Genomic DNA, 11,890 nt, shown 5'->3' on the forward strand with positions numbered 1-11,890 from the left:
ACGGACGTCGATGATTTACGGCGGACGAAGATAGGAATTTCGGTTGTCCTTCACATATTTCTCTCCCCCTCTTTTTTTTCTTATGTTGTTGTTGTTGTTGTTGTTGTCCCACACGAAAAAGGGGCTGCTGCCACACGTTTCATTAACCGAACAATTTATGTACCTCTCGTGTAGTTTCATTTTTGTTTTTTGTTTTTTGTTTTGTACGTTTCTTTAATTTGAATTTCTTTTGAAACGTTTGCAGTTGGTGAAACGCTGCGAGGAGGAAATCAATCAGCTGGATCGAGTGCAGAACCTGTTCCCCAACGACCAGCTCTATCTCCACGACAAGGATGCTCTCAGTCTGGTCAGTTACACATTTCTTTGATTCGATTTGAACCTGTGATACGCCCCGCCCTTTATTGCCCTGCCCTTTGCTCAACTGTCGTGAGAGAGGCTTCTCTCCTTTTGCCCTTGTATCATCAAATGTCATTGGGAAATCTCGAAATTCCAGTTATTAGTTAACAACTGGAGATGAAGGAGAGAAAAAAGAAAAAAAAAAACGACGATGATGAATTTTTTCTACTCATTCCGGCTACTCGACAAAATGGCGACCAACGTGACAAGGGCCCCTTTTTTTATTATTTTTTATCTTTCGTGGAATTCTTTCCCATCTATGGGTATTTTCTTTCGAAGAAAAACAAGTCGGACCAGCCTCACTGTTTCAACCAGTAACGCAATCTGCTGGAATGGAAAAGGGGGTGTACTTCATTGATTGGTCGATCGCAGAAGCAAACCGGTCGACGATTTCGATTGAATGGAATCACGACCGCGATAGTTTTCTGGCACGATCAACAAAAAAAAAACAACGAAAAAAATCTCCAAAACGCTCAGCAACAGCAGGAGCAACTGGCCAACAAGAAACCTGTTGCTTTGCGCATGACCCTGGTGTGGTTTTTTCGAGGGAGACTGGAACGAACGGCCAGTGGCAACTTTTCGTCAGTTAAGCCCGGCTCTCCTTTTGACCTCCATCCTCCTTATCGACCGTAGTCTTATTTTTCGGTTGGTCGTTAACTTAGATCAAATAATTGCGCATAGAAAAATGGGCGCCCGACGATTATTACCTTTAGGTCAAATTCTTTTTGATAGATATTCTCCTTTTTATTTTTCCTCCTCCTCCTTAAATAGCGGATATGTCGTTCGGTCTCTTTACCGATCGTGACTTTCTAAATATGGTTAAAAGATAATGGACGGCCGGCCGGCCCAGCCGCCGCGTACGCCAGCCAGAAGTCTAAATTGGCACGCTTGAAAAGACGAAGAAGAAAAAAAGCTGACTAGCAACTATCCGACAAGAAATGATGAAAAATGTTTACTATCATCATCATAATAAAAAAAATGGAGAAAAGAGAAAAACGGACAGGGGAAAACGACAGAGACGGACGTTGCATTTCATTCCCTTTTTTACACATTTCGGTTTGGATGACAATATTCCAGCCCCTCCAACAAAACAAAAATGGATCGCACGTCCGAAACTGTAAAATGGGACGCTGCATCTACGACGTGGTATACGTTCCAAGTGAAATAGTCTTTTGCAGTTTAGTACTTTTAAATGAAGAGGCGGTTATTGTTATCATTACACATTTTTTTCTTCTCCTTTTCTCTTTTTTTTTACGACAAAGTTGTTACCAAAAGTAGCGAAGAAAATTGCACGCCGGAGAAAAAGTTAATATTTTTTTTTCTTTTTTAACAGAGCAGACCGTTCGAAATGCCCGTCTTTTAGTCCCGCCTTTCAAGTCGATTAAATTTCGTATCAAATTGACGAAGCGCGCGCACGCGAGCGCTAGTGTGGTTTGAAGTCACACACTTTTTTTTTTGGGGGGGGGGGGATAATATTATTTTTCACGCTCCCGCACGGGGTGTAGTTTGCTCGTTACATAAAAAAAAAATTTCTTCTTTCATTTCTTTTTTTTTTTATTAAAATAAAAATTTACGGCTAATTTCTTTCTAGAACATTTGTGCGAGTCGAGTTTTTATGATCCGTTTTTACCCCTATTGTTTGAGTTCGTGATGTTGTTGTTGTTGGAAACAACCGCACAATCGTCATCAGCGTTAAAATGGTCGCTTTTTTCTCTCTTTTTTCTTCTTCACTTGTGTTTTTTAAATGGCCGAGAATAAGAAACACACACACAAGAAAGAGTGAGAGAGAAAGACGGGCGGCCTTGGTTTGACGTCAGTCTGCGGGAACAAGCCTGAAAAAGTCAAAAAATTTCGGAACAATGAAGGGGAAGATGAAGAAGAAGAAGTTTAAAAAAGAATAGTGCAACCAACAACGTGAAACGCGAATGATTTACGAGTAAACGACCGAACTTGTCTCTTGAAGAAGAACGACCGTCGACGCTGGCTGGCTTCTTCTCGGCTGCACTCGGCTAATGTTCTGCGTGACCGCTGCCGCCGCGACCAAAAATGGTCTTTTGAACCAACGCGCATCATCGCGGACGGGGAAAAAAAAAAGAATTTAGCCGCAGCCCCTTTCAGTCACTAAACGAAGAAGAAGAAGAAGAAGAAGAAGAGCCTTTTAGCTGTTAAGGAAAAAAAATAACCAAAATGGCCGTGCGTGTAAAAGACCCTGGAAAAGAAATTTCGTTCGGTTGATTCTCCACCAAAACGATTCCGTTTCCCTCCCTATTTGAACTGGCCTTGGCCACTCTCTTTTGGCTTGTTGCCTTGGTTGGTGTGTGTGTGTTTATAAACCTCGTCATTAGAATCCGAAACCCTCATTACCGTGAATCGCTGCAACTCCCCTGGTGTATATCTCTCCCTCTTGGTGAAAAAGAAACACCAAAATATAGGCAAACTAATCACATGCTAGATGTGATGAGTCGGCGGCCGTCGAGCGGCGATCCACTTATTCAGACTAGAAGAAAAATGGCCCAAAGGTAGTAGTACCACAAGCCCAAGAGAGCTTGGCCAGCCAGCACGTAACCTCAAAAAAGTCCGTCCTCTTCTTCTTCTTCTTCTTCTTGTATTCCGGCCCTCAATTAGTCTGTCTTTTTTCTTCCCCCTTATTCCTTTTTCTCGAGTATTTAGTGTCGACCAAAATGGGAATCGAGCAAATATTTAAGAGAAAAAAAAGGCAACAGAGACCGACCGACCGACCGACCGGTCTTGTAATGTATCGGGCGAATTTACGAGCCAAGCTGAAGACATAATGTAGCATTATCGTGTCGTAATCCGCATTAGACGTCTTTTATCACTCCGACAAAAAAAAAAAAAACGGGGAAGAAAAAATGCTGTCAGAAAGAGAGGAGAGTTCCGAGAATCCAGCAGTCGTAGCATCTTTATTATTATCATCATCATTTGAGTTTTGTTTGTTCCCCTTTTAAAATGCGCTACATATATACACTGGTGAATGGAATTTCTTCCCCATTTTTTTTTATTTGGTTGAAAATGCTAATTTTTATTTTATATTTCATTTTATATTTCATTTTTGTAGAAGATGAAGGGTCTGATCCGGAAGCGGTCTACGACGGCCGCTCGGCTACAAAGGGCCTTTTCGGCCAAGAGCCTGCGCACCGCCGCCAGCAATCCAGCGGCGGTGGTCAGCGTCACACCGTCGGGCTCCAGCAGCAGCCCAGGCGGCAGTGAAATGGGCGCCGACAGCCCAGCCGTTCACTCGTCGCCGTCCAATTCGACGTCGCTCATGTCAACGCCCAACAACAAGACGCCCAATGACAAGGAGAAGAGGCAGTTCATCATGGAGACATCCGTTCAATTCATTAACGTGAGAATCGCATTTCAAATTCAATTCAATTAAGCCTCGATAAATAAATAGGAGATTTAAAACTTTTGAAAATATGACGAGCCCCTTAATCACTCCCTCTTGTTTTGGTTTTTTCTATTCGGGTCTCACAGGGATTGCAGAGTCGCGATCGTCATTTGTTTCTATTTAACGACTTGTTGCTGATCGCCAAGGCCCGTTCCGGCGGTCATTTCAAATTGAAAGACAAGGTGCGCATCTCTGAGCTTTGGCTCTCGACCGGCATCGAAGAAGTGGCCGAAGGATCGGCCGGCAAGTCTCGCGACACTTCATTCGTCATTGGCTGGCCGCCGTCCGTCAACCTGGTCGCCACTTTCAGGTATACATGACCAACTTTTTTCACACAGACGTATACCCGGAGAAACCAATTCTCGTTTGTCCTGTCGTCATGTTGCGACGCGCTTGTCCCCGTCGTAAAAATGTGACTGCGGGGCTTCTTCTATCTTCTATTCTTCTTATTTCCCTTATACTGCGAATAGGGGTGTAAATATCTAAAATAGCAGCAAAGGGGTAATAATATCAGGTGGACAAGAGGGGATGGATGTAAAGGAAATGTATCAAATTCCCAAGAAGAAACGTGTGTCACAGAAAACTTTTCACATTCTCTTCTTGGCTTCCTTTCCCTTGTCTTGTCTGTTTCATCTTGTTTCTTCCAGTTAACCTTGCCGGATGAAGCGTGTCATGTATGCATGCACAGTAAGAGGGGGGGGGGGGTAGTTGGAGGTAGAGGTGGGTAGAGGTGGGGTTCGCGGAATCACAGAGCGCCAATCGACCCTCTCCCGTCAATAAACTTTTTTTTTTTTTTAATGCCCTTGAAAATAAATTTTCCAGCCAGGTGAACTTTTTTTTTTTCTATTTTTCCTTCAATCCGCAATCCTTCCGAGATGAGACGTCCGATCCGACCGGTTTTCTGGCCGCTTTTGTCTACCAGGAAATCTCAACCAGAAAGAAAACCCTCGAGGGAAAATTTTACCTTCTTAGAGGTAGTAGGAGGAAGATGTACGGATGGATAGGGGGGTAAAAAGGCATGGGAAAATAAGGGTGTGGAAGGGGGGGGGGTTGGATCTTAATGGCATATTCCGGAATATGTGGAGAAAGAGAAAAGTCGATGGTGCTAGGGAGAAAATCCGATGTTTTAACTATCGATAGCTAAATCATTCCACCTGGTTGAATACGGAGAATTCGAGAAATCTTGAGGGATGAAGGAAATAGGTACAGCAGGCCAATAGGGCGAGGAGCAACGTTGTTTCAGTTTTTGAGAGGAGGTTGGGAAAACGTGTGATGGATATTCTGGGGGGAAAAAAAACCCCAAAAAAAGAAAAATCCAGTTCGCCACAGCCTCAGCTCCAGGTGTAGTTGTTTTCCAATAGTGATCCGCGGGCCCCGTGCTGTGTGTGTTGTTTGTTAGCGGATGCGGAATTATTGTTATTGACAGACCGTGCGAGTGTGTGTGTGTGCGTGTGTCAGGTGGTGTTTGCTCCACATGCGGTGTGACGATGAAGAAGCTGTGGCGGAAAATGGTTTGTCGCTCAGCTTCGTCGTTCGACGTGCCACCGAGCACTCGGCTGACGCTAGCCGCAGGCCCGAGCAGCAGCCACGGCGTAACGGATAACATTCGAAGGTGGAATAATGAGGTCGAGGATCCATCATCATCCAGATTGGAATTGCAGTGCAGGCGACGCTCCAAATCGGAATCGTATTTGCCCACAAGCGACGACTGTGTCGATGGCCATGCCGAGTATGGACATATCATACGAAACAAAACAAAATAATCCTGTTTTTTCTGAATTGATGAGCTTCTTCTTCTTCTTCTTCTTTTGTATTCCCAAAAAGCTGCTGGAACACCTTTTCTAGTTATCTTGTCTACCCATCTGATGAATTGTATTTGTCAAAATTCTTATTCTGACTTCTTCTTTTTATTGTTTGGCCCAATAGTTCGGCAGCGTTGCGCGATCTATGGTGGAACCGGCTGGGCCAGGCCGTCAAAGACGAACGGGACAAGGAGCCGAAAACAACTACCATTCAAATCACCTACCACGACGCCGTCCAGGCTATTGGATACGTAAGTTGTCATAAGAAAAAGAAAGACTTTTTACATTCATTTTTGGGTTGTTGTTTTTGTGGCTTGTTCATAAAAATGAATTGGACTGTTGGCTTTTTTTTTCTTCCGCGGTGCGGACATGTTCTGTCGAGCACGTCAAATCGCATTAGCGTGTAACGGCCGGGAGTAGCAAGTAGTTGGCAAAAGAGGACAGCCAGGAGACAACGAACGCGATTGTCTCAAATGAACCGCGTCTGTTTGTGTGTGATGATAAGACTTCCTCCGCCATTTGCGGCCAAGCTACAGCCATAACTAAAAAAAATTGTAATAACGAACGCAAATGTACACTGCGGGAGGGTCGTGAGTCACAAGCCGGAATTAATAAAAAGAAAAAGAATAAAAGAATAAAAGCACTTGAGGTTTTAATGGATCTCTCTGGCTTTCTTTCACGATAGACCAAGACATTGTCGGTGAGTCCCACGGAGACGGTGCGTGACGTCATCAAACTGGCCCTGTCGCACCTGGAGATGTCCGGGACGGCCGACATCAATTCGTTCCGCCTCTGGCTCAAGACGGGCGGCAGCGCTTCGACGTTGACGTCGACGTCGATCGATAGCGACTCGTCGCCTTATCCGCTCATCGGTCACGAACTGCCGTTCGCCATCAAGATGAACTGCCTGAGGGATTACATTGGACGGGCAGCCGTCGACAATGACAACAGCATCCATTTCGAGAGCAACGGCAACGGATTGACGACGCCCATCGACATGCTGGATCACTGCAACAACATCTACAACGCCGATCCGGCCGCCCGCTGCCAGTTCATCCTCAGGTGATTCAACTTTTTCCCCTTACCTTTTCCAGAAATTGCGTCATCGTTGATTTCATCAAACTGCGCTTTCCCCGTAGACGATTGAAAATTAACCGGAATTCTTTTCCTTTTTTTAATTTTTGGATGCAGAAGTGTGCAGAAGCCGAGTTTCAACGGCTCCGTCCTGGGAAATGCCAAGCAAGTGGTGGCCACCAAGGGCGCGAATGGCGCCGGCGGCGCTGCCAAAACCAAGAAATCGCCGACCAGGATCCAGAAAGTCTTTCGGCGGGTCCAAAGCAAACCGGACTCGCTGGAAACGGTGGGCGCCGGCAATCCGACCTCTCCCACTTTATTGGCAGCAGCCAAAGCTGGCGCTTTCTTTGGCCAGCCGCTCAACAAGATTTTCCCCCAACCGGATCAGCTCCCGCAACCCATCATGGACATGTTGCTGGAACTCAGAGCCAAGGGACCGCACACGGTCGGCATTTTCCGCAAGTCGGCCAACGCTCGCCAGGTGCGAGAGATCCGCGAGCGCATCGACGCCAACGGGTCCAGGATGGACTGGAACGGCGTCAACGCCGTCGTCACCGCCGTCGTCTTCAAGGACTTTCTCCGCTCGCTGCCCGACAGTCTCCTCTGCTCCGGCATGTACGACCAGTGGCTCCAGGTGGCCGCCATGGACGGACAAGACTCTGCTTTAGAGAAAATCAAAGGGTATGTTTTGTGCCATCCATCTGATTTCGTTATTTTTAGGTCGGGAAAAAGGAACAAAATTGTATTTTTATTTTGGGAAAATGCAGATAGATATTCCGTGTTGATTGTTCATAAATATTTATGTGATCATTCTCTTTTGTTTTTGTTCACTTGTCAAGGTTGTGCGATCGACTTCCCAGCGCTAACGTGACGCTGCTGCGCCATTTTCTGTGCGTGCTCCTGCACATCGTGGCCAATTCTTCCCACAATATGATGTCAGCCTCGAATTTGGCCGTCTGCGTTGGGCCGAGCTTGCTCTGGGCACCCGTGGCCACCGCTAACGCTACGGCCGCAGCTGCGGCCCTGAATCCGGCCCTGGCTCTCAGCGCCGAAGCCACCGCATCCAAGCAAGTCCCCGCCCTTGTGGCCGTCCTCATTGACAAGTGCTCGATCCTCTTTGGCGCCGAGACGGTAATTTTTTTTTTTTAGTTGTTTTTACTTTTTGTTTTTCACACAATCAATCACGCTAACGCAACCCCCTCCCTCTTCCAACCAGAATTTTTTTTTAAACAACGAAAAAATTATCTTGACGTTATTTTATTTTGGTTTTTTTTTTCCTTATTTCACAACAGGCCAATTTGTTGAACGACAAAACACCGGCTGCCACATCCGCTCCGGAAGCTCAAAACAGTAGTAGGAGAGTGAGTTGTAACACGAACGGCGTGACGAGCAACGGACACAGCCGGAGTCGTCAAGCGCCCGTACAGAAACACATGGCCAGACAAGGATTGATGCAGCACGATTCCGGCAATGAGGAATCAGACAGCTTGCACAGTCTTTATCACTGTAATCATTATTAGAAATTATTATTTATGACGTAATAGAAAAAAAAAAAACTAACTCTCATCATTTCTTATTATTTTTGAAAAATTATCACAGCGGATGTCATGCGCCGAGATGATTCATCCATCGACAGTCTGGAGCGAGAGCTGCTGGGTGACGGACTCGAACACGATCACCACCACGTCCATTCGATTCATTTGAGACGCGATAAAATGTCGGTGACCAACTTGTCCAGGGATTCCGGATTGACCCTTTCCGACACTCAACTCTACACACCCGACGAAGACATGGAAGAAGGCAGCGAGTCGTCGTCGTCGGGCCGTGGATCGGACCGTGACAAATCACGAAATGGTGGCGTTCAATTGCGATCCCGCTCGACCACAGCCTCGGCGACTATCGTGTCCAGCAGGGCTGATCAGACCCGCTCCATGTACTCTGTGCCGTCCATCCGCGGCAGCGAGAAAAATGGAATTGCAAACGGTTCGGTCCGTCTCTTGGACAGCTACGGCAAGTTGAACGGCGGCCCGTCGAGCTACACGCCCGTTTACGATCATTCGCGACCGGATGCGATTTATCGCAAGATGTCGGACGACGCCGTCTACGCCGTGCCGAAAGCCACTCCGACCGTCGTCCTGGGCGAAGAATACCAGTCGGGTGGATCGCATTTCCAGCGGCAGGATTGGTTCAGGCGCAAGTCGCACAACCGGAAGCAATCCGGCGGAGTCAAGTTCGACTCGCCGCCCATGTCGGGAATGATGTTGCGTCGCAGCGCCTCTGACGAGAGCCTGGCCAACGTCAATCAGTCGTCGGAAATCCATTACCATCAGAATTACAAGAAACCGGCCGCTCACCGCAAGGGAAGGGCACCAGCTCCGCCCGTCGGAACCCGGATGACGATGGACTGTATGGAACTGTCCCGTCGATCGAAATCCGACGCCAATTTGGACATGGAAGGCCTGCGCTTCTGCGTAGACGAACCGGACCGTCGAGTCAACGGGCACAAGAGCCCCAATTACTCGAGCGGATCCATCCGGCCGAGTCATTCCACGCCGCACATTACGGCCGAAGAGCAGGCCTCGACGGCCGATCGGTCATACGATTCCAGCACGCTCAGCGATGACGACTCGACTCCGCACGTTAGCCGATCGAATTCGCGAGGATCGAAAGACTATCGGGCCGTCAATTCCGCCTGGGAATCCACCTACGGAGCGCTGACTGTCCCGGTTCCAGCTCCTATTCACATCATCGTTTCCCAAGATGGTACCGGATCGATCGTCTACCCCAACAGCAACGGAACACCGTCCACCAAACACTCGAGCCGGACCAATACGGGAAGCAGCAGCAGCAGCTCTAGCCGGATGGCCACGACGTCGACTCCGCACCACGAACATCGATCGAGGCAAGCGGAGCGGCGGCCCGTCGTCAGTTGCGCACCTTCGTCCGGTTCGGCCTCTCGATCCTCGCACTACGTCGCGACGCCGCCCACCGGATCGAGCCGCTACGCCGATTACGACACTGTCATCTACGCCAGCAATGGCGGACGTCGCTCTCGTGAGCAGCAGGACACGAGTCTCTACTCCATTCACTCTAACGGCAGTGGATCGCTGAGTGGGACTCCGGATATTCCCAGTTATGAAGAGGCCATGATGAGCCGACGCCAGAGGCATCAGGGCACGCCAGTTACGGGCGGTACCAACTGGACGACGTGGAAGGAGAAATCCAACAACAACAGCTTGATTCAGGTTCGCGCCTCGCCCATCCGCCTCAACAGCCAGCAGCCGGACGAATCCGGATGGGACGCCGAGGGCCACACCCCTCCGCCTTTGCCGCCCAAGAGCGATCCTATCCCGCCGCTTCCGCCCAAGCAGAAGATTCACCTGCGCTCGCACAATCCCGTGCGGATGCGGATCAATAATTCGGCGCAATCGCCGTCGTCGAGCCGAACGAGGCCCGTGACGATCCACATGGACGCTTCGATCCTGTCGAGTTTGGACGGAAGCGGATCGTCGAGTCCGACTCAGCCGCCGTCGCTTCCGCGCAAGGAGCGCAACCGCGGCAACAACGTGAGCGTCGTCTCGATCGAGAACAGCTACACTCCGCTGCATCGCTCGTTCGCTTTCTCCACCCACAACCTCCGCACGGCCATGGAGAACAACGCCGGACGCGAGGAGTGGACTTCGACCAAAGAGGACGACCAGGAAGCCGAGCTGAGCGACCAGAGCGACAGGAGAGTGGACCAGGAGATCCAGACGTCCGGTCACTGGGCCCAGTTTTGCGAAATTGAAACGCAGACGTCGCTGTCGCCGCAACCCAGTCTGACTCCGTCGGCCTCCTCCGCCGACGAAGCGCCGCCGCCAAAGTTGACGGTGGGCCGCTACGAGAAGAACACGCGAGGCGTCAACAACAGGCGACGGGAAGTGGCCGTGGAAACGGAGCGCAGCCGTCCCAGAACCAAAGACTCGTCCACCGGAAGGGATGGATTGGGGCTTCACCGATCTCACTCCCTCCCTCCGCTGGATAAAGTCTCGTCGGAAGACGGAACGGACGACGAAGACGTTGAGGAAGAGAAGCCAGATTTCCCGAGTACGCCGCAGCCGCAATCGCAGAGCTCCGCAACTAGTCAGGCACTCCGGCGGGCTGAAATCAGCTGGAGTGTCTCTCAACTACGGGCTCTCTTCAACGGCAATTCGAGCGTGTCGAGCGGTTCCAGCATTCCGCCACCGTATCGCTCTCCTCCTGCTCACCAGCAGCAGCAGCAGACGCGACAGCGGTCCGAATCAACCGACAGTTACGGAGAGGAATCCTACGTTTGACCATCAAACATTTAACATTCCTGGAAGGAAGGAGGACCCGATCAAAATGAGATGATTTAATTTTTGTTTTTCCCCAGCACGAGAGAGAGCGTTGCGTACTACGGTTCTGTTCTCTCAATCCCGCCCACCACACCCTGTACACTTGAGAAGAAAAATGGAAGGGATGAACAGTTTGAGTTTATTCTGCCGCTCCTCGTTCGAGATTATTCGCTTCAACATTTGCTCCATTATCTACAGTAGAACGTGCTGCAAATATACATTATACATATATACATAAAAGTACATATTACATACATACATACACACCATGCATATACAATTTTTTATATGAGATGTCATTCTGCTCAACATAATTCTTGAGAGGAAAGAAACCCACCCCACATGCTTCCAACCAAGCACAGGTTTTGTACATACAGAACAGCAGCTATTTCGGTTTATCCGTCTCAAACAAACAAAAAATTCAAAAAAAAAATAATAACTGCCTTTTTTTTTATAGAAAATGATTCCACAGGGGCTATCCCTATTATTATTATTATTATTTACCGTTTCCCCCTCCCCCCAATTTTTTCGTATTGAGTTTCATAATTTAAAATGGTGTCCACCAAGTGTGGAATCTCGACGTAGGAGAGCTTTTGTTCTTTGTTCTTTGAATTGAATGGCTGAAAATATGCAAAAGTGCACTTCATTCTTGTACAATATGTTCTACCTTTGTCATCTGTGTAACTCTTCTAAATACACAATCCTTATTTCCATTTTTAAACAATTTTTGACTTTATTGAATGTTGCCTGGAGAACAAAGCAATCTGAAAGATAATATATATCATTCAAAGTTCAGACTTGTGACGAAGTATCAAGTCTAAAAATATCTGATAAAAATTAAGGAAGGCCAAGGG

General features: G+C 48.2%; 1 protein-coding gene across 7 annotated transcripts in view; it reads left to right on the top strand.

Moving 5' to 3' along the window:
* The window catches only part of LOC124199900, a 102,355-nt gene extending 90,598 nt beyond the window's left edge, over window positions 1–11,757 (top strand). For all 7 annotated transcript variants that reach the window (XM_046595929.1, XM_046595930.1, XM_046595932.1 and 4 more), the window contains 9 exons: window positions 245–346; window positions 3,473–3,760; window positions 3,892–4,115; window positions 5,732–5,858; window positions 6,293–6,669; window positions 6,799–7,362; window positions 7,521–7,812; window positions 7,974–8,187; window positions 8,281–11,757. In XM_046595929.1, the coding sequence (XP_046451885.1) occupies window positions 245–346; window positions 3,473–3,760; window positions 3,892–4,115; window positions 5,732–5,858; window positions 6,293–6,669; window positions 6,799–7,362; window positions 7,521–7,812; window positions 7,974–8,187; window positions 8,281–10,997 (4,905 nt within the window). In that variant the 3' untranslated portion in view covers window positions 10,998–11,757. The remainder of the gene's footprint in view (window positions 1–244; window positions 347–3,472; window positions 3,761–3,891; window positions 4,116–5,731; window positions 5,859–6,292; window positions 6,670–6,798; window positions 7,363–7,520; window positions 7,813–7,973; window positions 8,188–8,280) is intronic.
* The last annotated feature ends 133 nt before the right edge of the window (window positions 11,758–11,890 follow it).

The sequence above is a fragment of the Daphnia pulex genome, chromosome 8 (assembly GCF_021134715.1).
Source record: "Daphnia pulex isolate KAP4 chromosome 8, ASM2113471v1".
Classification (NCBI taxonomy): Eukaryota; Metazoa; Arthropoda; class Branchiopoda; order Diplostraca; family Daphniidae; genus Daphnia; species Daphnia pulex.